We start from the raw sequence: 26,993 nt of genomic DNA on the forward strand, positions 1-26,993 counted from the left end.
TCCTTCTAGTCTTCTCCAGTATTCGCAAAAGCCAAAATAGGCTTCTGGGCAGCTACATGCAGAAGCCTTATCTGACTTCCCCAAGTGGTGAAGGATGCTGAGGAAAGGCTGCAAAGTGGAACAGTCTGGAACAACAAGGTCGCTTCTCTTTACAAGAAATGGCTTGTTGCTTCACAAGCAGCTTCAAAGTAATGCTTCTCTCAAATTTTTGAAGCATCCTTTTCTAGAAATGCGTGATCTCAATGCGCAGTGCACTTGAACAAAAGTGTATCCATTTCTATGGTTGATAGAAAGGCTGAACCTTGAAGAACTCTAGCTAGTAACACTAACAATGCAACCCTCACATCTCCTCAGAAACTTAGGATCAGAGCAGTTTAAGGATGGATACCTTAAAATGGGTTCCCTGCTAAGGATATAGGGAAAATCTCCACGGACAGTACTGACAAGATGCCAAACTGCAGGATAAATATTTGTTCTGATATCTGCAAGATCTCACATTGAAGGATTTGGGAATGTCTTACAAAGAACATTTCCACCACTCTGATGGTGGAAACTCTGCACGTTCCTAACAGCATTAGACAACTCTTCACTGGATGGATCTCAGATTTTTATCTGTACCAAGGGAAAAAAATATCAGAAAATGGAAAGCTTTTGCTCGTATAGTTAAGACTGCCTTGTTTTGGTTCCAGATTACAATGACAAAGCTGACAGAATGAAATTCTCCCTCAAAATTGTAGTGTGACTATAATAGTTTAAGGCTACCTTCAATTCAGTGCCTAATGTTTACAAAGGTACAAACCTTATGGTATTATAAACGCTGTATCTTTAAAGGTTTTATTTTAACCAATTATTCAGTAAATAGTATCATGAGATTCCAATGGGCCAGATCTAGAGATTATTTACCTCCATCAAATATTTCTTTTCCTGTTAGATAAATAACAATGCATCATTTATTTCTGTGGGCTTATGGAAGAACCTAAACAAGGAAGGAACTTCTCTAGACTGACAGGTGGACAAGATGAACTTGAAAGACTTGTATTAATTCTCTTCCACTTCCAATTTACTACCCATGTTTGTCGATGACTTAATTCGTTTTCTTAAACTCCATTCCTCAACCTGAATCTCCTGACATCCCCTGCATCCATTCCACCACATCTAAGACCTTACTGCCTACAACTAATTTTGAAGCAATAAAGTTATGATCCTTTGATCCAACCTATTTCTTTGCCATCACTTTCTGTAACTAAAGCAAATGAAGCATACAATATATTTGCATCAACATAAAACAGATTTCCATCCTAATCCAATATATTTCTTCTGTGGAACACCATCCCAACAAGATCTATATTCTCATCCCTGGCATCCAGAAAGCATCTTTAAAGAATTGAGACATGAGCAGGTTTATAATTAGTTTTAAGGAGACCCAGTTTGGTTTAGTAGTTAAGGAACCAGGCTAGAAACTAGGAGAAATATGAGTACTACTCCCACCGACATGAAAGCTAACTGGGTGTCTTTGGGTAGGTCATTCACTCTCCCAACCCACATAGTCAATTCCTGTTGCAACCAATGAATCAACACTTGGTTGATTTTAAAAAAAGAAACAGACCCTGTACTTGTGGGTAAATGCTAGGAAGGAAAAAAAAGTATGCCTAGTTTCTTAAGTGCTTTCATTTTTATGTCATATAGTTTTAATTATTTGCTAGTAATACAAAATTATAATTTGTACATTTGTTTTATTTCATAGAACATTGCTATTGTGAGCTGCTTAGCGCCTTGATGACTCAAGAAGCAGAAACGCAACTGTACTCAATCAGTCAGTCAATCAGTCAGTCACAGTCCTTTACGTCAATCCAGTGTCTGCCTAACCTTATAAATCAGGCTATTTTTTCACAGAAACACAATTCCATAATGTAAAAGAGATGAAGTTACATTATACATCAGGGGTGTCAAACCCACTCAATCACGGGCCGTATCATGACGTATCACAATGTTTTTTTTTCCTTTGCGGAGCAGCGATGGGCACGACATGCATGGGGCATATCTAGTCTACAGGCCGCCAGGTTTGACAGGCCTGCTATAGATCAAGGATGTCCAACTTTGGCAGTTTTAAGACCTCTGGATTTTAATGCTGACTGGGGAATTCTGGGAGTTGAAGTCCACAGGTCTTAAAGTTGCTATGGTTGGATATTCCTGCTTTAGATTATTTGGGATGTTACAAAGAAATGGCAGTAAAGGGAGCATCATAGACTGTTTTCTCTCCCTGCTTTCTAGTTCTTATCTAAAAGCAGATAGTCTTGATTTCTCTTGCAAAAGATGCCTGTGACTTTTTCAGGAGATACACCTGTACATTTTGACAAGCATAACTCATATTGCATTCTCTCCCTTATTTCTTGGCATCTTCAATGTCACAATACCTACTTTTTTTGCACCATTACTATGTATATGGGGAGATGTGTCTCTAAATAATTTCAATTTAATTTAAAGAAACAGGTTAATTGATTTAACTTCTCTTTAGATAAAACATATTATGTTATACACAGTATACATTCCTCCCCTCCCCCCTTTGGTGGGAAAGATAAGAATTTAGCTTTTTGGTTCCTACTGTTTTCTAAAGCCTGATCTTAAGTCAGCTTACTCAGAAGTTTGCATTTTGCTGAAAGGGGCTTACTTCTGAGTAAGTATGTTTAAAATTATAGCTTCACCATGGCTGCCTTGTTTTGCTTCATCACCTGCACCTGGAGTATAATAAAAGTGTGGTGATCAATGTTTTCCATAGAGAACAGGAAAACAGAAAGTCAAGAAGGGACTTCGAGCACAGACAATTCAGTAGTGACATGCCACAGAAATGGAATTGAAGAGAAAGACTCCTAATGGAGAATTATCCTTAATCTTTTATCTTTTCTGTCATACACTTTTGCAACTCTTGTATGAAATTGCAAAAATGTTTTACAGGCATCCACAATTCTGATCTGGTCAATTAACCTATCAATCATACATTCACTTATCAATAGTTTTTCTGGCAAGTATTGTAGCAAGTATCAAGAAAACCAAGCAAGGGAAAAAATATGGACTTATCCATCGGAACGAATGCAACAATCCAATAGAAGTCCAAGTTTAACATAACAAGCCTACATAAGCTTGGTTCTGTGGAGGAGGAGTGAAAAAGGATGGTTCTGTTTTCCATTTCTACATCTTATATAGTACAATCTCTATGGAATAGACTGCTTTACTCAATCTGTTGTTGTGTAGCTGGTAACAAATTGACGGTTATAAACCCAGAACATTTATTTCAAAAAAATCCCTGAAATGTATGACCTGGTTTCAATGTAGATTTTGGTCTATAACTGAAAATCTAGAATTTATGGAGCTTACATTTCAATTTCTGTATTTCCATAATGTAATTTTGGCTAATTTAAGGGTTGAAAAGCCAAAATAAGAACTGCTTATTAAGAATTACTGGGAGCTTACTGTCATCCATATATAATACCTTTGATATTAATTGGGCACTGCACAGTAAAAGTAGTACATGTGGAAAATAAGAAAATTTGCTTCATTTGGGTAAATCTGTATGGTCCTCATAATATGGGCAAATGAACATTAAGAAGCAGAAATAGTAAGTAATACAGACTTACTTGTGCCTGAATGCAGAAACAAAGGAACAGTACTGGCAGCTGTACTTGTCTTCGCGAGTAAACATGGCCAAGGCCAAGTGACTCCTCTCGTGCGATCGTAGACCCTGCATAGACATCAAAACCCGATCACACTGGCTGCAATGGTAGCCACCAGGTCTGGTTTCATCTTCCAGTGATGGTCCAGATTCAGCTTCTGCAAGTTCCATAGTGGCCATATGGTCTTTGGCTCCCTCAATACCCTCCAAGAAAGCTGCATGTGAAGGTTCTTCAGCTTCCTGCTAAAAGACACATATCCCCCCCAAAGCCATCAATTCTCTCTCCCTTCTTCCCTATGGTTACCATTATATCTATGGAAGCCTATCAACTTCTTCTGATAGCAGTAAACTTGAAATCCAGCTATGAGCAGACATCCATGCAATCTGAGCAAAGATGTCTTGAAAAGCAACATACGGTTTTTAGTGGTGATCAGCATGGCTGGAGTGCACTCTGTTGCTAAAACCTTTTTTTTTTCTCCAGAATAATTCACTTCATTAGGTAGAAATGTCCCAATTTTGAGGCAATGCCAATATTCCTTACAGAGGTTTATTGGAGTGTTTCCAATAATACGTTCTTTTGGCTTCCTGAGGTAAAACTGGCACAAGGATACTACACTATAAGCCTTCAATTTTTTTGTTTTTGCCGATTTGCCCAAACAAATATTTTTCAAACTATTTAATTGGCAACTATATACTGGCTTCTATAGATCTGTTTAAAAAAGTCCAAGTTTGTGTAAAATAATCTAGATTTAATTTGGGGTGGGGGGGGGATGAACAGGGGATAAGAAGAATATCAAAGACTACACCGTATTCGTTACTTTTCTCACCTACTGGGCACATTCAGCTTATTTGCATTAATTTATAAAATATATCAATCTGTCAGCCTTAAATAAAGATCCACAGATGGTTTACTAACCACCATTACCAGAAGGCATGCAAGCTCTGGTCGTGGCCTGTAAAAACTTGGGAAGGAAATAAACTTGTAGAAAACATTTACTGCCACATTTGAAGAAAAAGTATTTTTTCTATACAATAGCATGTATGCGTAAAAAGATAGGACACATAACAAGCAAAATGCAAATAAGGGGCCATTTGCAGTTAGGTTTCATTTATTGTACTAACATATCTCATACCAAGATTTAATTAATTAATTATCTCTAAATGAAAGCTAAATTTAAACTTAAGAGTATGTATATTTTCACTTAAAAACAGAAGTTCATGTTTTGCAGCAATTACAGGTGAATTATGTAGAAACTATAATAGCAATAGCAATAGCAGTAGACTTATATACCGCTTCATAGGCCTTTCAGGCCTCTCTAAGCGGTTTACAGAGAGTCAGCATATTGCCCCCAACAATCTGGGTCCTCATTTTACCCACCTCGGAAGGATGGAAGGCTGAGTCAACCCTGAGCCGGTGAGATTTGAACCGCTGACCTGCTGATCTAGCAGTAGCCTGCAGTGCTGCATTTAACCACTGCGCCACCTTGGCTCTTGCATAATGGACATGCAGGCCTTGATTTGATTATTTTTCATAATTTATTTTATATAAATTAATGCACAATAGGCAGTAATGTCCTAAACAGAAATGATAAGATTCTATACAAAACATTTATTTAAAAATAAAACATAGGAAGAAAGCTATAGAAGCAACACCGACTTCAGCCTTTTCTTTGGAAACTTTATGCAGCCAATTTTTCTGGCTTCTAAGGTTTTTACATCAAATAGTCAAGAGCAGCTTCTCATATAAAAGGAAGTAAAGAAAAGAGTTCGAAGCAAAAGCTCCTAGGGCAGCATATACCAAGACTTCCATCAGTAGCTTTCAGAAAACAGGTTGGCTACATCAGTGTAAAGCTTTTAGAGATGTTAGTATAAACCTTTTCTCAAGGTTCCACAAAAGAGCAATAACAATTTAGCATGTCTATTTATTGTAAGCTACCCAGTTTCGTTGAGAGTCAGGCAGCATATAAGTTTAATAATAATGATGCTTGGATCCGCACATATCAGATACGTTATGATATTCTACAGAAGAACTTAAAGCATATGAAGGCCAACACCAGCGAAAGATCTGGCAGCACTGACTTTACATTGTTGTATGTAGATAATAATATCAGGGGCAAGCTATCCAAATTAACACAATCAAGTCCAGAATTGGAAAAAAAAAACCACTTTGAATCATTGAATGATTCAAAGTGCAGTTTGGGCAAAGAAGCAGAAGAAAAAGTAGATCATATACTCAGCTTGTTGAAGATCATGCAAACTGATTATAAACAACGACATAAGATAATCACCAAAATGATTCACTGAAACGTCTCTACCAGTAATGAAAAAATTGGTGGGAACATAAAGTAGGTGAAAATGAGCAGGTTAAAGTATCGTGAGTTTTCAGAATACAAACTGATAAAGTCTTGGTTCATAGCACACTAGATTGTGTGTTTGAAAAGAAAGTGTGGGTAACGGATGTGGCAATTCCAGGAGATAATAGAATAGAAGACAAAGAATGGGGAAAAGATTGTAAAGTATCCCAATCTGAAAATTAAAGTTAAAAGATTATGGCATAAATCTATCATGGAGGTACCAGTGAATACTGGCACAAAGGGCTCCATATTAAAATGAATTAGAAATGTCAAAATTTCCAGTTGGAGTTACAAATGGCTGCACTGTTTGGATCCACACATGTGCTATGCTGATACTTTATAACATCCTAGATTCTTTTTTGGGGGGGGGGAATTGATGTGAACGCCAACACCAGCAAACAACTGGCAGCTTTGAATTCACATTGTTGTGTTATAATAACATTTATATGGGTGCATACATTCTGCCCACAAGGAACTAGGCTTGAGTCCAATTAAAAAAAGGAAAGCTACATAGAAATCACGGCATAAATGCTGATATATATTTCTGATTGTGGTGGCGTCTGATCCACAAAAGCAGTTTGGGATTTCTTCTTCCTTGGATGAATCCAAGGATTTAAACCCAAAACAAACCCTTAAACTCACCTTGACTCCAGTAGAGACTGAGGAACCATTCCCATACTGGACATGTTTACGAAGATGATTGCAGATGGCGCGAAGAGTCGGATGAACTTCGACACAGAACTTACATTTGTATCCTACCACCTTCCTCTCTTTTAATTTCGAAACTTCTTCCAAGCTGCCAAAAGGCTGTAAAGCAATAAAACTTGAAACTTAATTAACCATTCCTTCTCTAAGTAAGTGCTTCTCATCCTTGGCAGTTTGAAAAACCTGTGGATCATTTCATCTCCCAGAATTCCTTAGGCAGCAGGGCTGCCTGGGGATTTCTGGGAGTTGAAATCCACACGTCTTCAACCTGCCAATTTCGAGAAACAATGCTCCAAACAACATCACAAATTTGTAGATTTAAATACAATGAGAGGCAGCATTATGCTGCTTCTTGGAATAAGTAAAAACTCTGAGATAGCATGAGTTTATTTTTAAAAAACTGATGTTTAAAAGTCCCAAAATAGATATAGCGTGCTATTACAATATTGATTCAAATCTTTGGGGCATGTAGAAAAACTCAACCTCAGTTGGCAGCATTCTTCTACTAGCAATACGAAATGGGACGGCAAAAGTTTGAGTTTGTATACAGAAAGAAAATACAAACATAAATCATCGAGTTTTCCCCACTCAAATAACATCCTTTTAACTGCTCTTTCTCTATGGGGAGCAAGTCTAGCAGTTATGCTTGTGAGCACCGTGAAATTTAATTGAGAATTTGTATGTCCTTCATAAGGATTTTTTAAAATAAAATTACTCACAGAAATCTCCCTTAATCTGGTGCTCTCTGTATCTGCAGGAGTACAGTTCCTAATTATTTAAATGTCAATCTCTTGATCAATGGAAGTCCCAAAGAGAAAGGTTTTTTTTAAAAAATATATGATTTTCAAAATAAAGTGAATCTTTTGCACCTTAATGCAGAGAGCTAATAGCTAATACAGGTAGTCCTCGACTTACAATGGAGCCCAACATTTCTCTTGATACATTTGTTAAGTGAATTTTGCCCCATTTTACAACCTTTCTTGCCATAGTTGTTAAGTGAAACATTGCAGTTGATAAGTTAGTAACCCAGGTTTTAAGTGAATCTGACTTTCCCATTGACTTTGCTTGTCAAAAGGTCACAAAAGGTAGATCACATGACCCTGGGACACAGCAGCGGTCATAAATATGAACCAGTTGCCAAGCATCTGAATTTTGATCACATGATCATCGGGATGCTGCAAAGGTTGTAACTTTGAAAAGCGGTCATAAGTCACATTTTTCAGTTGCCATTGTAACTTTGAATGGTCACTAAATGAACTGCTGTAAGCCGAGGGCTACCTGTAGTATGTACAAACATTTCAGACAAATATGCTGTAAAAGTAATAAACGCTGAATCATTCCGATCAAACACGATCTCTTCAGAATCTGTGGCCATGAAGTTTTTCTTAACTTCACTGTTTTGATCATTCTGATCCTTTTTCCAGAATGCTGAACCATCATGATCATTTCTGCAATCTGCCATATTCTTATTTCTTCCCTCACTAAAAATATCACTCTCAAGACTATATTCCATTGAGATCTCATTTGAAAATAATTCCCCTGCAAAACCAGAAGGTAGCTTTTGATCCAATGAGATGCATTTATCATTTCCCTTTTCTCTCTAGCACCAACTTGCTAAAACATCTCTCTGTATGACAGAATGCCATTAAGAGCAAGTTTTATTACACATGACATTCACTCTTTGACGACTTCCAAAAGAGGCACGTTCTTCCACGATATCATCAAGCAAACGAAGCATTTAATTTCATATACAGTTCATTTAAAGAGATTGGTTTACATCCACAGATACAAAGGGCTTTGAACTGGATTTTCTTCTCAATTATTTCCTTGCATTCTTGATATTTGTTCAAGAGCAAAAAATATATTTGACATGGGGACAGAGGAACAGATAGGAAGAAGAACAATTATGATTTTCTTATTCAAAGAGAAAGTCACTTTGAAAAGTTAGGAAAGGAGGAAATGAAACGGCATGCCAGGAGTCTAAAGGAGAAAAGAAATGAAAAAGGAAACAATGGGCATGGAACTGACTGGCACAACCCAATGACTCTAGAGCCTGTAGCTTTTCAGTTACCAAGGGCAATAATAATAAATTAGTATTCTTAGCAGAATGGGGAGGGTGGAGAGGGAGGAGGAGGAGAAGGAGAAGAAGAAAAGCAGAAGGAGCCAGAAAAGGAGGAGGAGGAGAAGGAAGAAGAAGGAAGGAGGAGGAGGAAGGAGGAGAAGAAGAAAGAGAAGGAGGAGGAGGAGGAGGAGGAGAAGGAAGAAGAAGGAAGGAGGAGGAAGAAGGAGGAGAAGAAGAAAGAGAAGGAGGAGGAGGAGGAGAAGAAGAAGAAGAAGAAGATGATAATAATAATAATAATAATAATAATAATAATAATAATAATAATAATAATAATAAGCGCCAGCGGAGCTGCAAAAGACTCGAAACAACATACATTTTAAGAAGATGCCTGGTTGATACCTAGGATGCTGGCAGCAACCTGTATCAACCATTAGCACCAGTCAATGGTATCTGTGATGCATTTTTGAATGTTCAGTTGACTGAGTTTCATGTTTAATGAAAATAATAATAATAATAATAATAATAATAATAATAATAATAATAATAATAAATTTAAAACAGTTAAAAATTGACAAAATCACCATCAGTCAAATGCAAAAAGCCGCACTGCTTGGATCTGCACGCATATTACGAAAATACGTTACGACGTCCTAGACCCCTGGGTGGGGCCTGACTAGTAACCAATGCCAAATCCGGCGAAACAACTGGCCGCTGTGATACAATTGTATAATAATAAAAAAATAATAATAAAAATAATATCAAATAGGAAGAAAGCAATGTAAAATCTGATCCTTACCCTCTCTGCTTTGAAATCTACAAAAGCACCATCCGCATATTTCTGCTTGCTCAGAAGCTGCTTCCTCCTCTCTTGGCGTTTGGCACGTTTCTGGAATTCCTCATTGTGGCCATTCAAGTGCGTGGTCAGCTCCGCCAGGCTTTGCAGCTTACTATCACAGTGCCTGCACTGGAAACGGGCCCCACTTCCCAGGATGGTAAAATCCCTCTTCAGGTCCTTGCTGTGGTGGTCAGTGTAATGCATGCAGAGCAGCTCGGCTGTGCTGAAGGAGAGCTTAAAGCATTTGACGCACCGGAAGGGAAGCCACTCCATCTCTGGAGCCTCCACCTCCAATTCGGGCTTCTCAAAATCATTCCTCTCTTCTGGGGGAGGTTGCTGCTTTTCATACTCGTCCGCGTACACCGCAGTGAAGTAACCCCCAAGCTTGCTGGCATGTTGTTTCTTAGGGAATACTCCGGGATGGCGTTTCATGTAGTGGGAGACTATGCCTTTCTTGCTGAAGGACTGGAAAGAGCAGAGGGAGCATTTCTTCTTCTCCACCGCCCTTCTCAGTTCCTCGCTTAGCTGAGGAGAGTCCTCCTTGGGGGGTGAGGGGATGATCACTTTGTTGGGTTTGTCGCTTATAGTCCTTGATGCTGCTAAGCAATGCGTGTAGTAAGCATCAATGTCGTGCCGCTTCTGGTAATGAGCAGCCAGACCTTTACGAATAGGGTTTGTGTAGGAACACAGGGCACATTTAAAGAGGTTGTTCTTGCCTTCTGGCTGTGCCCGAACATTGTTGTGTTTTATTCGGTAGTGCCTGGCTATCCCTTTCCGAGTGGAGCAAAAATACTTACAAAGCTGGCAGCGGAACACAGTATGAGAAACCAAATGGGAACTGGAAAAGTGGGAAGATGGCAGTGAATCGTCTCCGAGGAGATCTTCTGGAGTCATCTCAGGGGAGGGCTTAATTTCAGTGAGAACTTCGGGCTCCAGGGAGGCAGAGAATTTCGGAGGAGACTGTGCAAATACATCAAATTCAGGCTGGTTATGGTATTTCTCGTAATGAATTTTGAGCTTCTCCAAAGTGCCATGCGTATAGGGGCACAATTTACACCGGTAAGCACCATACCCTTGCTTGAAAATCCTGCTGGTTTCCTCCACGTCATTCTGGCTCATGTCAGCAGGCTGCTCCACATCATGCACAAAATCCTCTGCCGTGACCTTCACGGAAGGGTGTCTCTTCTGGTAATGTGTAAGAACGCCATGGATGCGTGTGTTAATGTAAGGACAATGCCTACATTTGTACACCGCTCCTGGATTAATATCAATGTCTTGTGCAAAATCTGCAGCTTTCACTTTCATCCCAGGGTGTTTTTTTCCATAATGGGTGAGAAGTCCATGCAAATTGTTATATTCAGACTGGCACACTGTACACTGGTATGGTGTAGAGGATATTGCAGGGTTCACCGAGGTGAGCTGAAGAGCTTTATCTTGGGAAAGTTTTGACTCTTCTGCGTATTCGGTATCTGGGTCCCCGTGTGGCAATGCTAAATGATCCTCTGAAATTATTCTGGCACCAATACCATCTGATACTGGGTTCATTTTATCCACAGCATCTTTTTCCTTGATAATATCTAGTAACACCGATTCATCTCCATTCATAGCCCAAGGGTGAAAAGCTTGGTAGTGATTAGTGATATCCCAAATGGAAGAGGCTTCAAAAATACAGTCTCTGCATCTATATATTTTCATTTCTGATGGTATTAGTAAGGCTGGAGGTGAAGGATCTGGCCCTGCCCAGAGTTTTGTTGCCATATATGTGTAATCAACGTAATGTTCAGGATGTCGCCTTTGGTAATGCACTAGCAGGCCACTGGGTTCTGCGTGAGAATAGATACACCATTCACAGTGATATCCAGCTTCTATTAAACCATCCAAAAACGCCCACCTCAAAATAGATGTGACAGTAGCCTTCAAGCTTGGATGGTCCTTTTTAATGTGCTTCCGCAGTGCGTAGAAATAAGGAGATGTATAAGAGCACTGCCTGCATTTGAGAGCTCTTAACTTAGCCCTTTCTTGCTCAGAACCAGAAGTAGGAATTTGTAAGCCACCCGGGGAATTTTTCTGACCCCGGTCACAGAGGCTCCTGATGGTGGCTGTGTGTTGCCTAATCACATCTGCATTGGCTTTGAAATCACGATGCTTCTTTTGGTAATGAATAAGGACCCCTTTTACAGTCCGGTTTCCATAATCACAGTGCTGGCAGAAGAACATCTCGTTCTCCGCTGGAGCTACAGCACCATCTGCATTGTCCCTATTCAGGTGCTGCATTGTAGGTCTACGAACACCAGGAGGTATCTCTCCAGCTCTCATCATTGCAGCAGTTGGGGGTGCCTGCCTAATGTATTTGGCAGTCACTTTTATTTCTGGGTGCCTTTTCTGGTAGTGCACTAGTACCCCAACCACTGACCGGTTGCTGTAAGAGCAATGTTTGCAGTAGTAAAGCTCAGTGGTAAGGTCTGGAGGTGGTGGAGGTGGTAACGGTGACATTTTGGGAGAGCCAGGTGACCCTAGTTCATAAGCCATCTGAGCCAGGGCAGAACCCCTCTCTACTGACACCACACGCATCGTTTTTTGAATCCTAAAATATGAAGCCTTCTCATCGGGATGTTTCTTCTGGTAATGCACTAAGACAGAATGCATGTTGGGACTTGCAAAGGAACAGACATCACAATCATAAACTACAACACTGTTGACTGTTGATTCTTTTTGGCTTTCAGATTCGGGGCTGTTGCCCTTTGAAGAACTTTTGTTAAAAGCAGCAGGTATGCCACAAGTCCCACGTGCAACTGGGGTCGAAGTAGACAGGTTTTTTGGAGCAGAGTTCAGTATCTCTCTCAGTGTTTGCGATTCTGAGCTTAACCCTTCTTGTTGCTCCACTACGTAACTTGAGAATATCATGGCATTGTTAATTTTAACAGTCGGATGCATTCTTTGGTAGTGCGGCATTAGACTCCTAACATTGGGGCTGGTGTAAGAGCAGAAGCGACAGCGATAGATCAAATCAGAATGATCAAAATTTAATACATTCATGGCTTCCGGGTGATGCTCACCATAATGCTGTTGCAGATCTTCAAAGTTTGTATAATCAATGTAACATTCAAGACACCTATACACTGCACTGTGGTCGTTGGGATCAAGGATATACCTAAAGCTGAATTTTATGTAGGGATGCATCCGTTGGTAGTGAGTGCTGACACTCCTGGCAGATTTGTTGCTGAAGTCACAGTGTTTACAATAGTAAAGCCTTCCAGAATCACCAAAATCTGAATTCTCATTGTTTTGATCAGATCCATATAGGCTTGCCTGGCTGCCTAGAATAGATGAATTCAGTCCTGGATCCTTCAAACCCACCGAAGAACAATAATATTCTTCCTCATCTTCAGATATAGTTAGCTCAATTTCTGCCCCATTGGTGGAGCTGTAATCATGGGGGATATTCCTGTAGCTGGGCTCTTTCTGAGGATCACCTGGGTCTCTTCCCCATATTTGCTGGGAAGCAAATGCCGCTATTTCCAACAGTGGTTCTGTTTGTTCTTCTTCCTTGTCCAGTTCTACTTCTATTTCTACTTCATTGTCATCCTCTTCCTCTTCATCATCCTCCACATTAATGACTGCATCTTCCTGCTGCTTGTTCTGATTGATTTTGCTTTGCAAATTACTGGCAATCTCATCAATTCTGGTTCTTTTCTTGACTGGGGACAGATCTAAGGGAAAGTCATTGGACATCTTCCTAGAGGCTTTTGCTACAAAGTTGTTTTTAGAAGACAGTCCAAGAATTGAGGTCTGGCTTTTCTTCACAGTGCTGGGAGAAGCATGAGCATCGGGCTCGCTGTCTTGCAGGGTATTTGCTGATGGGCTCTCGTATTTTGGCAAGTTATCGCAAAATGAGTGCTTGTGCTGCTGATGAACCCGAAGGCCTTTCAAAGTTGTGGTGGAATAATTGCACATGGTGCATTTATACGGATGCTGCGAATTGGACTGGGGAGACTGCTGCTGTTGCTGCATGGAATCCATTATCCCCCCAGATTTCCTGCCGTTTATATTCCCCCCTTCGTAGGATACTGTACTTTCGTTTAAAGAAGAAGCTATACTTTCAGTTTGGGAATTCACGGCATCCCAGTCCGATGCTGCGCCAGTATGACACTGCTTATGAGCACCAAGCTTAAAAGAGCTCTTGCAGGTGAAAGGACATTCGTCACATTTGTAGACGGCTGTCTTTCCAGAGAGGTGGATGTTTTCAATGTGGCGAGAGATGCTTCGCCGATGCATGGTAAGGAAAGGGCAGAAAGGACACTGGAACCTATTCATAAACCTTCTAAAGGGAATCCCCTTGGTTTCCAGTAACTTGTGGCCCTCAGATCCCATCAGCTGCTCAGCAGTTAGTCCTGAGCTTTGGTGATCCATAGAGTTCAACCCATTCTCGCTGTCTAATTCATTGAGCTCATCATCTGAACTGGAGTCATTCAGCATACTGTTGGTATCCAGATCAGTAGAATTTGCCATGTCACCAACTCCATAGCGAGATCGGTCAGACAAATTAACAATGCCCGAGTTGTGAGGAGCCTTATGTTTCATCTGAGGATAGGAAGCAGAGGAAAATTTTGGAGAGGCGTTGGACCTGATAAGAGAATTGTTTACTGAACTTCTGTAGTTTGGGACAGTTGCATTGGGCATCTCTCGCCCAGAAGCATTCATGGGTATATAGTTAGAGTTTGGGGGAGGGCTTGGGGGACTCTTGTTTACAACATCTGACATGTTGGTCCCATCCTGTTGCTGCCTCAGGTTGGACAGTATTTTTACCATGCTTCGGTGCTTCTTCATCATATGATCACACCAACGTTCCCTTCGGGGCGTCTGGTAGGTACACCATTCACAGCAGAAGTTGCCTCTTGATTTGGTTAAAGGTTTGACCATAGACTCCAAAATGCTACGTTCAACAACTTCAGCTGGAAGCTCCTTGCACGAATCCTGCATCGAAACAGATGTAGAAGTTGATTCAGATATAGCAGCAGAAGAAGCAGGAGGGGTTGAGCTCTCCTTCAGGCTGTTTTTGTGGTACATCTTCTGATGTTTTATAATGCGTGCACGTCTTGGAGATTTGTAGGTGCAGAACTGGCATGAAAAGACCTTCCCAAAGCCCTCGTGCATCATGATGTTGTAGTTTAAGGAACCAGCACCTGTGGATCCAGTTGGGGAGCTTCCAGTCTGAGCACCATGGACTTTCCGGGTATGTTCTATAAGAAGGTTTTTGGATCGGAAATAACGTACACAGTATTTACACTGGAAAAACTTGCTTGCTGATTTGGAGAGCATATGTTGGCCATAATAACCCTGGCTATGGCTGTAGTAATTGCCAGTTCCCAGCTGAGCTGCATTTTGCCCTAAAAAAGAAGAAAAAAATAGTAAATATTATAATATGCGTACCACAGTGCCTGTTATTTGTTTTTCTTTTCCCCCTTCAAAGCTGTGTTTCCTCCCAAGGTATTTGGTTCATAAATACTAGATAGGATGTTAAAAACAAAACCCCAAAAACAAAATTAAAAAAAAACCCACGACCTTATTCTTTACAACTGTCTTCCAGGGAAAGATAGTAATAAAAGCACAATTGAAATTGAAATGTAAATACATACATAGATACACATTTTTAATGTTAGTTATAGAGTGCTGAATTCATATATATTATTTCTAAATAATTTAACCATCCCCCACCCCCAATAACTACTTAACAAATAAGGATAAAATTCCAGTACAAGTTAGGCATACGTACCATACGCACACAAACACAAACTTCCCAAGTCTTGTTAGCAACAAAAGGCTGCTAGCAACTAAACTATTAAAGTTGTTCCATAAAATATTTATCTTTAAATGCATGCATACTATGAGTTTCACATACAAGTGCCTTTCTAGACATTGTGTTGTAAATTCTGAATGTAACAAAAGAAAAAAAAGTCTGAACAAAAACTGAGCAGCCCTGGAGGGATCAATCCACCATATATGGCTATTTTTCCCCCTTTTCAACCAAACCATAATGAACATATAACAGATTCCTTGATGAATACTTCTTGGAATCTACATTCTTAGTCATAGGGTATGGTTGCTTCCTGTTGAATATGAGTAACACAGGTGTTAGTTTTCCTGCAAAGCAATTCCTGGTTATTTTTATCTGTCATAAGATTCGGATATGGCGATTAGGATGGTAATGTGAGACTGCTGCAATGGGATAACTTCTCAGAATGACGTTCCAAATAGAAAGTTACCTGCCATCCCATCTGCCACTGCAAATTCATCTTTTACCAAAGAATACTCCACCTCAGCCGGGTCACTGTTCATGGAACCGAATCTTGATGGGCTAGGAGTTTCTTCAGCAACGTCCGTGGGCTGCAGAAATGCAGTATGAACATCCTGGATGTGAGCTTTAAGATCTTCATAGGAAGGCGCTCGAAAATCACAGCCGTCACACTGCAGCACCTCCATGATCTTTGTTGCTAAGCTTTACATTAGGAAAACCTGAAAAAAGATGGAGAAGAAACATATTGCCTATAAGAACAGTTTACAAAACTGTTACAGCAGCAGATTCAGTACTGAGCAAATATGGGAAAAGAAATATTCTCCAAGCACAAGAAGTACAGCATACCAGAACAGTAACATTTTTTTAACAGAAATCTGGAACCTAATGTACTTTTGATACATTCAAATATGTGACTCATAGTTACTTTATGCAGAAGTCTTGCCTAATTGCCCTTTCTACTCTCACTTTACCTGTTCATCAATCCAGTTCCAAAGAACAAGGAAGCATCTATTGGAAAGCCATCAACAATAAAATGCAAGGGGACCATTGTTGAAAAAGTTTTAGAAAGCCAAGCAGATTATTTACTTAAGACATTTAATCCCATGCTTCCTCCAAGCTTACGTGGCACACATATTATACCTTATCCAATTTTAACCTTCTTAACAACCCTGTTAGGCTGATATCTGCAACTTGTTTAAGTTCAACTGATGTTGAGTTTTAAGTTGGTACAGCCACCTCCTCTCTCATGGTGAGTCCAAACTTTTAACCAAAGAGTCTTTAAACTACTTCCCCCTTTCCGATTTACTACACATTTGATATTACTAGCTATTACTTAATGTTGTTTTATGTAACCCCTCTCAACTCTAGAGCTTTCCAAATGTGTAGGGCCAAAATTGTGAAATTCCAAGCTTGCAAGTTAAAAGAAAATGATAGCCTAACATCATCTAAACCTCCTTCAATAATAGAAAAGGAACTTTAGCAAGATTATATATATATATATATATTTCTCCCGGTATTTCAGACCTCATGATTTTAAACGTGCTGATTAAATATTTGATCAATTCTATAGTTTCCATTCTTCTGAGAAATTATCTCTGAGTAGGTTGAAAATATGTAGCAGACTAGGATAAGATACCGACTTATTTTCATACACTAACTGTATGCTAGCTTTGAGTAATCCAGCAGCTATTACCTTAATGAGCTGCTTATTTTAAAGTCTCCTCACACAATTCAGGTCATATTTAGTCTAGGAGCTCCACCAGACCAAGAGATGGAACAGCAGCTCAAATGAGCTTTGAAAAAAATCCCATCTTCTCATTGTCATGTAACATGAGGTGATGTTTATCAAATGTTCAAAGCCGACCAGTCTGCCACCCGTATTACAAAGAAAAAGTAACACTACCAGGATTCTGCATCAGAAGAAAATTCCTCTCGATGGCATGGTTTTAAAAATGTGGACCTAATAAGCAGAAAACGCACACCCACGGCAATCTCTTGGTGCCCCACTTCACCTTCCTCTTTGCCCTGAAAGGCTGAATGCTGGCCCTGCCTCCTTTTCAGCTAACAATGTTAACAACAATCAGGAGACTCAAAATCTTTTATGTGCAAGCACCAGACCAGACTGTGTGTGGAAGAGGTTGCTATCTGCTCTGGATCAAATTACAGCAGTGAACACAGAGGCCCCACCCCATAAGTCTCCTTTTGCACAGTCCATTAGACCTGAAAACAATCTCTCTTTCCCTCCCCCTTCCCCCAACCCCTTTTGCCATGGTGCAGCAGACGACTCTTCTTGAATTCAAAACGCTCCAGAGGAAAAAGCAGGAGAGGAAATAATGAAACGGATCTTCTCACTGTCCATCTTCTTAACCCCCCCCCCCCAATCCTCAGCATAGTCTTTTCATCTACCGGTAAGTCAAACAAGCCACAGCTCTCTGAATGTGTTTATCACACTTTCAAGAGATATGAGCTCCTGCGTCACTGACGCTTTAAGACTCACTAAGCTGTCCTAGTCCTCTGAGCTTTAGGAGGGAGAGAGAGAGGTAGAGGGGGAGAGAGAGAGAGACAGACAGAGCAGCCATTTTAGCTCAGGCAAGCCATGTATTAAGTAAGGGAGAGATAGGCTGAGAGCTTCCAGCCTGCACACAACATGGCTTCACTTATCTCAGCCTCATCTCCACCACACAATATTTTCCATCTTCTCCTTTGCTTTCCAAGGCCAGGGTTAGAAAACAGATTTCCCCCCCCCTTGAAGGGGAAAGAACAGATGCCCAAGTTCAAGGTTGCAATCCAACCAGCTTTTTTCCTCCTCTCCTTGAACAAAGCCATGGTCAAAATACCTCTGAAGGTTCTTCCAACCCTCAATGATCCATCAGCAACAGTCTTTGCTTAAGCAAAAAAGATCTGGCCAGGTGGCCTCCCGGTCCAAAGCAAAGCAAGAAGCAGTAATGCAACCAGATTGTTATTATTATTACTATTGTTATTATTTCAAGACAGGATGGATAGAAGAAAGGGAGGCAGACGGAGAACCAGGAGAAAGAAAAGAAGAAGAGGGAGGGGGAAAGCCTTCCACAGTATGCGCTTTAACCTCATGGGAGTCATTCTTCTATCCACAGAAGACATACCATCTGACTCTGCCTGCCAGATTCCAAAGTCTAATGACCTTTGTTAATCACCAGCCAAGCTGTCTGCTTAGCAAGCCTTGCCAATAGGCACACCCTTCAACACAAAGGCTGCAGCTATTCCTTTGGAGAGAGGTTCTCTTGAAAGCTCCATTGTGTGTGGAAACCAAGGGGAAAGAAAAAAAAAACGGGCGGGGAATCTCTTCCTTTACATACCGGATGGAGTCTTCCTTTAAGGACTGAAAGGAACCAAAAGAAAAAAGAAAAGAAAAGAAAGAAAGAAAAGGGGAAGAAAGAAGCAGGACTTTCTCTGCTGTGCTCCTCCTTGTTTAGAAAGTTCTCACATCAGCTTAGGAATCATAAGGAAGAAGAGAGAGGGGTGGGGGAATAACAAATGAAATATCTCCCTACAAGGTTAAAAAAAGCAAGTGAGAGTTGTCAGTACCACATGGTTGCATTTTCTTGAAGCTTCTTCTAAAGGTTATTAACTCTGGCTTGCCCATGAGTAAATCACTCAGACCAAACACTCCACTTGTTCTGTAGCAAAACAAGAACGCAGGGTAATGCAATTGTCAACTATTAACAAGGACAACTGTCCCAGGACAGATCTGGCTGAACTGAGCAGAAGCTCTGAGCTGAAGAAAAAGCACACCTGACACCTAGATTCTCATAGCAAGATGTTGCTGGCTCAGCTTTTGTTTGTTTTAAAGGAGATCTTTCTCCCCGCCACCCACCCACCCACTCCAAAAAAAAAAACAAAAAAAAAAAAACCAACCATGCTGGAGGACTGTGTGCATGCATTTATTTAACATATACTCTCTTAACTTTCAAGACAGTGCCTCTGACTTTAATAACTTTATGGCCAGTTACATCTGAGCAGTCTTCAGTTTCATGTTTTCACCAAAATCTGAAGAAACGATTTCCTTATTATTTATTTATTTATTACTTCTAGAACATTTGAAGGTAGAGATGAGCTTCCTCCAAAGGCCTTACGTGGTTTCAGTGGTCAAAATAGTGTGTCTGTATTTTTCTTTGTCTAGGGAAGATAAGAGAGCAGGGAGAACCATCTGTCAGCCAAAGAATGGAGCTTTTCACTGCTGATGTTAATATGCTGTCAAGATGCACATGAAAGAGAAGATATATGGAAACAATATTGGCATGTTTGTCCATAATGACAAAGGCAGCAGTGGCATACTGTCCATATTATTATGGATTATACAAAAACAAAATAATAAAGAAACCCAAAAGACTAAGAAAGTTATTCAAAACCTGGCTGCCAAACAAAAATTTGTTAAAAATTTGGCATCCAAAAGAAAATTTATGCCAACTTAAAAATAGCATCATTGTTATTTGTTCACAACAAGGTGAAGTCACAACTACCAGTTCCTTAACTGGTGTTCAACTTCACATGCATGAAATTCTTTCCAGGAACCTAGGATGTTCTGATATTATCAGTGTAGTATATATGCAGATCCAAGCATACTGGCCTCCTGCAATTGACAGATGGAAAGTGCCATCCAAGAATTTTTGGTATGGCACCCAATGTGCCAATAAGCACTGGGGCCACCATGGATGTCTTATGCCCTGATTTTTCAATTACTCTTATTTAATAAACAACTACTTGCTTATTCCTAATGCAGGAGCGTCAAACTTGCGGCCCACGGCTGGATGCATCACGTGCTGCCTCCACCCCCGCCAGGTTTAGCGAAGGGGGGAAAGTCCCGATATATCACGTGACAACACCGTGACTATGCGAGTTTGATATCCCTGTCTTAATGCAACCATTCTAATAATTAGCATTAGGTAACATTTTGGAATGATTAAGTATTGAAGAGACATTAAAGAGGTTTGCAAAGAGCTTTACATGGCACTGAAGCAACCATGTATGAGAGCATTAATGTACCACATATTTTCTAATCCCATTTAGATGTTCACTTAATGTGGAGAGCTCAAAGTCTAGAGCAGTGTTTTTCAATCTTAGAAACTTTAAGACATGTGGACTTCAACTCCCATAATTCCCCAATGGCTGGGTAGAGAATGTAGGGAGTTGAAGTTCATGTAGCTTAAAGTTGTTAAGGTTGTGAAGACTGGGGTAGGGCACAGGGCTCAGCTCCATTATCAGTCAAGTGGAAAATCTGGAAAGGAAATCATATTTGTTCCAATATAAGTAGACCTATCAAGGCAACTCAGAACTCTTATTTCTTTCAATTCCTGATCATACAGAAAGCTATACCTATAATTCAGCAAACACAAAAATAATTTAGGTCTCCCACACATTCAGATAAATACTTAAACAGCATTTTTCTAAAATTCTAATTCCATTTTATTTGCATTCTAGATTAAAGAATAATAAAATTGCTTCCAAGTTTAGAAACTTTTTCTGTTTTTAAAAGATAACATATTTGAATATTGTAACGTGATGTAAAAAATTAGAGATTTCATAGAGGGAAACAAAGAGTAAAAAGATGTAGTGTCCCAACCCTGATAGACTTCTATGTATCCCAGCCATTGTTTAAAATTACTCAGTATGTGAAATCTTTCAACCTTCAAACACAGGTCTTCTTACTTAACATGACAAAACACACAGACAAACACTAGAATTGATTGGGGAATAATTACAGTTTATTTAAATAAAAATATGCTGGTCATTTTTCTAATATCCATCTCAAGAAGTATCTCAAGTTCCATATAGGAGGATAAGGAAGGAAGGAAGGATTCTTGGTGAGAGAAAAACTGTTATGAATCCTCCAAAGATACAATTGTACAGAAGTTTTGCATTCTCCCTACATTTGAGCAAACATCTCTTAATAGAATCCAGAAGGCCACAGCATTGCTCTCATCCCACCCCCCCTCCTTATGCTGGAGAGACATTACCCAAAATAAGCATTGAAACAGCAATGTGATTCAACAGCCAACTAATTATAAATCTTACAAAACCTTCAAGAAATAGAACCTGAAATACCGAAAGCAACATCATACCGAGTGCATTCTTTCTTTTCTGTTCTTTTTTACAATTTCCCTGCTACAGAATTTTTGATTTTAAATCAGGAAACACTAGCAGTCCTAATGCAAAGTCTCCTATTGCTACCTTAGATTGACAGTTAAGTCTATTACATACAGTGTCTTTAGGACAAATTATGTTGACAATTTCAAAAATATTGTGAACTGTCATCTCTGTATCATCCATATTAGATCTAGTGCAAACACAGCACTATCTCATGAAAACTGGCCAATCAGAAACTAGATTTGCAATGGGCAGCTCCCTTTTTAGTAAGGAATTTCCTCCTGCTATCTGGTTTCAACTATGTTCTGGTTCTATGCATAGGCAGCAACAAAATTTGCTCAAAATCATTTGCAAATCTTCTCCAATCCAAAGTTCAATTGAAGAACATCACAATGGGAAACAATGGTTAATGGTTAGTGTTAACCGTGACTGTTCGTGTGTGTGCAATTCTAGAATGCTTCACAAGTAAAGAACTGATAGAAACCTATCTCAGTTTAAATTGCACAAAACCAACAAATGATAGCCATACTAAATGTTAATTGTACCTTCTCATTATAGACTCACCTTAAGTTTTTCTGGGCATGAAATATTTAGAATATTTAGTCTGATGACTTTATGAAAGTAATGGAAAATAGCCCTTTGTAGTAGTGCTGAGAGAAACAGAGAGGAAATGGGTGACAGGATGTGACTATATAGCTAGAAAAGCACCCAGACTTAGTGCAGTGACCTTGAGCCCAAGAGAAGCCTTAATATGTGGAGGCCAACTGCCTCTGATAGGTTTAATGTGGTGAAGGAGCAGAAGTAAGGAAGGAAGTAGATTGATAGCTAGTTAAAAAGAGCTTATGAATACTGGAGCAACTACCGGTACCAAGCTGCAATTTGTGGTTTCATGGGAGAGGGTTGAAATTTCCTAAGGTATATATAAAGAAGATCATACTTGAATATCTAGTTACTAAAAAAAAAAACTTTAAGAAGTTTTTGTATCTATACATACGAACAAACTCAACATAGGTTTGAGACTCCTCAGCAGACCTCTACAAACACTGTTACAAAACCAGGGTATTACTCCAAAATTAAGAGATGTTCTCCTTCTGATCAACTTGACAAATGGTTTTGCTCTTAAAGGAAAATTCCAATACCTCCATTCAGAAAACAACTTTAAGCGGTTGTGGTGGACAGAAGAGTAGACTTTTCAACAGAACAAAACTTAAGATTTGCATGAAAGGTTGGGATATCTTTTACTGAAGGCCATCAACCATACAAACAGAAGCAAATAAACATTGAAGTCCTTGTTGGAATTAAACTCCAGAATTATATAATACAATGTGTGCAATAAGTGCTGGTTTGGATATAACATGGGTGTGAATTTTGTTTGTGTTGCTTGACAAGGAAGTAGATAATATGCAAGTGGAAATCTATTCATGCAGGTATATGTGGTTAAAGATACATGATTATAAACATGCTGGGAAGACAAGAAGTGAATATGTTTTATTCTAATACTTCACAAGATGTATTAAGATGTACAAATCCACTTTGGGTCCAAAGTGAGAAAAGGATTCTCAGGATTTCTGTTTTCCAAAGGAATGTATTTCTTTCTTATTTTGCTTTTCCAAAATAAATATCTTTCAAGAGAAGCCAATATAATTAAAAAGAAGCACAAAAATGTTAATACAATCAATTAGCATTTTTAAAGAGCAATAAGGAATGTTAAAAACAAGAAAAAATGTAGATTCATTCATGCCTAGTGGCTTGGCATCTTGATCTCATCATTTAATCATTCAAACATTTTGCATTGGGCTCTATTAATTGCATTATTTTTAAAATCTTGTTCCACAGCTTTTCAATTATCAAACTATATTAAAATTAGTAATTTTGATTTAAAAATGAACTGTTTTTAAAAAGGTATGAAATGTAGCTTAATACCATTTTACAGACCAAAGAGTGAAATTAAAATAAATGTTTTAATTTGTATCTGCTAAAAAGCAGGAAAGGAGGATACAGATCAGATAATATTAAGAGGGAGAGTGCTTGACAAAGTAAGATCTCAAAATCTTAACTTAATGGATATATAAGATATGGGGCTCTCCTCTAGACACCAATAAAATAAGACATTGGAAAAATCATAAAAACTGATTATGTTCAAAATGTTCATTAAAAACTTCTGATTTGTGAGTTAGTGGTATTTTATACAGACTTACTCCTTTTGCTGTGGGAGGGGAAGAATTCTATTCTCCAGATGTTATTTGAAGAGTTGAAACCTCCTTACAAATCACAAAATTTGTGATTGTGATTGATTCAACAATTAATTTCTACAGCATGCTTTATATAGTGTTATAACACTATGGTGTAGAGCAGTGGTTCTCAACATTTTTTTCACCACGGACTTTAAATACCTTTTGTGGCCATGGACTCCCAAGACCTAATTCAAGATTCAAATCATAACATTTCTTCAAACCTTCGCAGACCCCTTTTGATATTGTGGGCCACCCAGGGATCCACGGACCACAGGTTGAGAACCACTGGTGTAGAGCACTATTCCCCAAGCCTGTTGCACTCCAGTTATAAGATTTCCATAGTTATGATGCCAAGGGTGAATTGAGGTTTAATCTAATACATCCGGATGATGCCAGTTTAGGCAAGACTAATATGTATGGCATAGAAAACACTACTTAACCAGTCTGTTGCAAGGAAATTAGACTTGTGGCTGCAGTGGGATAATTGGTGAACACTGAAACAATTGGGATGAAATCAGGTTTCAGATCTCTACAGGGACAATACTACTTCAAGTTCAGTGACTATATACTGTTTGTTTTTCAGATGCAGAAAATATAACAGAATGTGATGCTTCCCTTGAAAATCAAGATATTAGGGTGAAAATTAGTTTGATAAATCTGGACATCATATTGCATTCCAGTATGAAATGCCAACTTGATCCCAACAGCTGTTGTGTAAAAGCTCAGGAGTAAGAGAGGAATCTTCATTGCTTTATTTTATTAACATAAATTTCAACACAAATCTACTTCAGAGGAGATATGCAAAGAATTGTGCTGTGCCTAGGCTGTATTTCTTAATCTTTGTCATATGGACATCCCTTTGTTTGGGTGTTTCCCCTGGTTTCATATTTTGTACTTGAATGTAATGTCGTAGGATGTATGTATGTATGTATGTATATATGTATGTATGTATGTATATAAACGTACTGCTTCCCTTTTGCCTTTCACTTCCACTCTAGGAGCCTTCCAGGCAGTCGCTTACACAAAAAACCATTTTGTGTTACATTTTTGCTGTTAAATAAAGTCTCCATTTATTTATCAGCAAAAATGTAACACACACACAAACACACACATATATGAATATGACAGACAAATACACACATTTTATTATGGTGTTGTATTAACTGCATTAGTATTTCTACCTGGCTCCAAAACTTTATCTTTTTCATTCATAATAATAAATTATTTGATTTTTTTAAATTAAAAATGGAACTTTAAAAAAAAAGGTATGAATTGTAGTTTAATTTTTCACATCAATAAAATAGTAAATTGTTACCAATTAAAAGTAGCTATAATTAAGTCTCATCATGATCAACACAAACTTATACTAACCGCTTATATGAAAACGAATCAAATTATATTCATGCAGAGCTACCAATATATTCTGTCTTTCATCTCATAAAACTTATTCTATCCAGGCTAATTAACAGGTCTGAACTTTTGAAAGTTATGGACTTTCAGTTTCCATTTTTCCTGACCAAAATCAGTTCTATGAAGACACAAACTTGATGAGGTCAGTTTATTCTGTTTTTACATGCTGCTGGAGCTGGGCCAAGTAAACCAGAACACATAAGACAATAAAGTGAGAGAACAATGAAGTGCAAAAGAGGAACAGAATTCATATTCAGCTGAACTTGAAACCAGTCACAAATAAGGAGCATTACCTGCTGCTTCCTAAGTGAATAAAATCTATTATCTAAGAATTATGAAATTCCTTCCTTGATGTCATAAAATGCTGGAAGAAATGCCAGTGAATCTGCTTCAGTGTTAAGATCTGTGCTGTTTTTTTAAAAAAGAAACTATGTAAAATGCTTAAACTGAAATCAGTCTGAGAACATTAACAAACAGAATTTATTATTAGCAAGTTTACTGGGGGGGGGGGGGAGGGAGTGCTGGCTAACCTTTTTGGCAGTATGCCACACATGAAGGCCAAAGTTTGAGATAATTCAATTGTAATGCAATCTACGCACAGCCCCACGTTACATGAGTCAGAAGCAAGGAACAGTCATAGAAGAAAACACAATTAGGCTCAATTAGGCCTAGGAGGCTTCATGTCTTATTATTGGAATGCCACTAAATCCTACAGTGTCTCCTGTTGCAGGCTGTAGGATGAAGGGTCTAGTGACAATGTTCTTTAGGGTGACTTTGTTGTTGGCCATTAGCTCTGATGGCAGTGGGACAGCCACCGAAGATCACCTGCTGGTTGACTAGTAGGCTTCTTGTGCCCTTGATTGGCCACTGTGAGAACAGACTTCTGCACTAGATGCCCTGAGGCCTGATCCAGCAGGCCATTGTTCATACACTTATATTAAGATAATTAACTCAGCGCTGAAAGGAGTGCATTTTCCCCCCACCCCATTCCTGCTTTGAGTTACTGGAGCAATTTAGGGCCTTGGTCAAAACAGATTTCAGGCTTTTCTTTTGCATCCATATGTCTCCTCTCAATTATGATAACAGCTAACTCAGTACGTTTAAATATGAAGAAAATCCAGAATAACATCATTATATGATATGAATTAAATATTTTCATTAATGTGATGGCAATTTGATCCTAGATAGGCAGATAAACTCCAGACAGATATGCGCATGTGCGAACTGTGGATGGCTGCCGTTTCTTCCCCGCTCTGACTAGGTAGGCGAAAAGACACTAAAAACACCACCGAACCTAGTCAGAATCGATGTGGGAAGGAGCCCCAACGGTAGAGGGTGATCCAGGGGACACGAGCGGGCGGTTGTTGGGGGGTCGCCGTTTTTCGAGCGGCTCCCAGGCTATGCGACCGCCCTCGGTAGTCCTTTTACCATCTGGTTGTAAAGGAATGGCGGCATGCTGACAGCGCCGTTTCCCAGCGGTTTTCAATGGCCCCAGCGTCCTTCGATCACGCTGTTTGATTCCTCGACTGGGGGAAGCCTTGAACTCAGACTCATAGCGAATTACCATGCCAGAGAGGGGGTGGCTGATCCGGGATGGCACTGAAGAGATCTGGCAGCTGGCCTTGCTTGTCTTGCTTACCGCCGCCGCGTTCCTCCCAGGTGCCCCCCCCCATCGCTTTATCAGCTTGCGACGTTTCAGACATCTTTTGGCTTTTTCCGGACATCTGGGTTTGTTTTTCGCGATTGAGAGGAGCCCGGAGGAGCCCTTGGACTTATACCAGCTTGTTTTGCTTCCGGCAGTGTTAACGA

The 26,993-nt window shown here is 39.4% G+C and overlaps 1 protein-coding gene across 15 annotated transcripts in view; it reads right to left on the reverse strand.

Annotated features, from left to right (window-relative positions):
* Positions 1 to 26,993, reverse strand: part of ZNF462 (zinc finger protein 462) — a 173,165-nt gene that overhangs the window by 84,239 nt on the left and 61,933 nt on the right. For 10 of the 15 annotated variants that reach the window (XM_087716209.1, XM_014064318.2, XM_087716205.1 and 7 more), the window contains exons 2-5: positions 15,887 to 16,136; positions 9,585 to 15,010; positions 6,664 to 6,828; positions 3,633 to 3,910 (exon numbers count right to left, since the gene is read on the reverse strand). In XM_087716209.1, coding sequence (XP_087572335.1) covers positions 3,633 to 3,910; positions 6,664 to 6,828; positions 9,585 to 15,010; positions 15,887 to 16,103 — 6,086 coding nt within the window. In that variant the 5' untranslated portion in view covers positions 16,104 to 16,136. Of the gene's footprint in view, positions 1 to 3,632; positions 3,911 to 6,663; positions 6,829 to 9,584; positions 15,011 to 15,886; positions 16,137 to 18,254; positions 18,488 to 26,993 lie in introns of those variants that run through there. The other 5 variants (XM_014064322.2, XM_087716208.1, XM_087716206.1 and 2 more) reach the window with 3 other exon arrangements.

The sequence above is a fragment of the Thamnophis sirtalis genome, unplaced genomic scaffold (genome assembly GCF_051295495.1).
Source record: "Thamnophis sirtalis isolate CommonGarterSnake01/CBP01778 unplaced genomic scaffold, rThaSir2_p1.2 scaffold_5, whole genome shotgun sequence".
In the NCBI taxonomy this organism is placed as follows: Eukaryota; Metazoa; Chordata; class Lepidosauria; order Squamata; family Natricidae; genus Thamnophis; species Thamnophis sirtalis.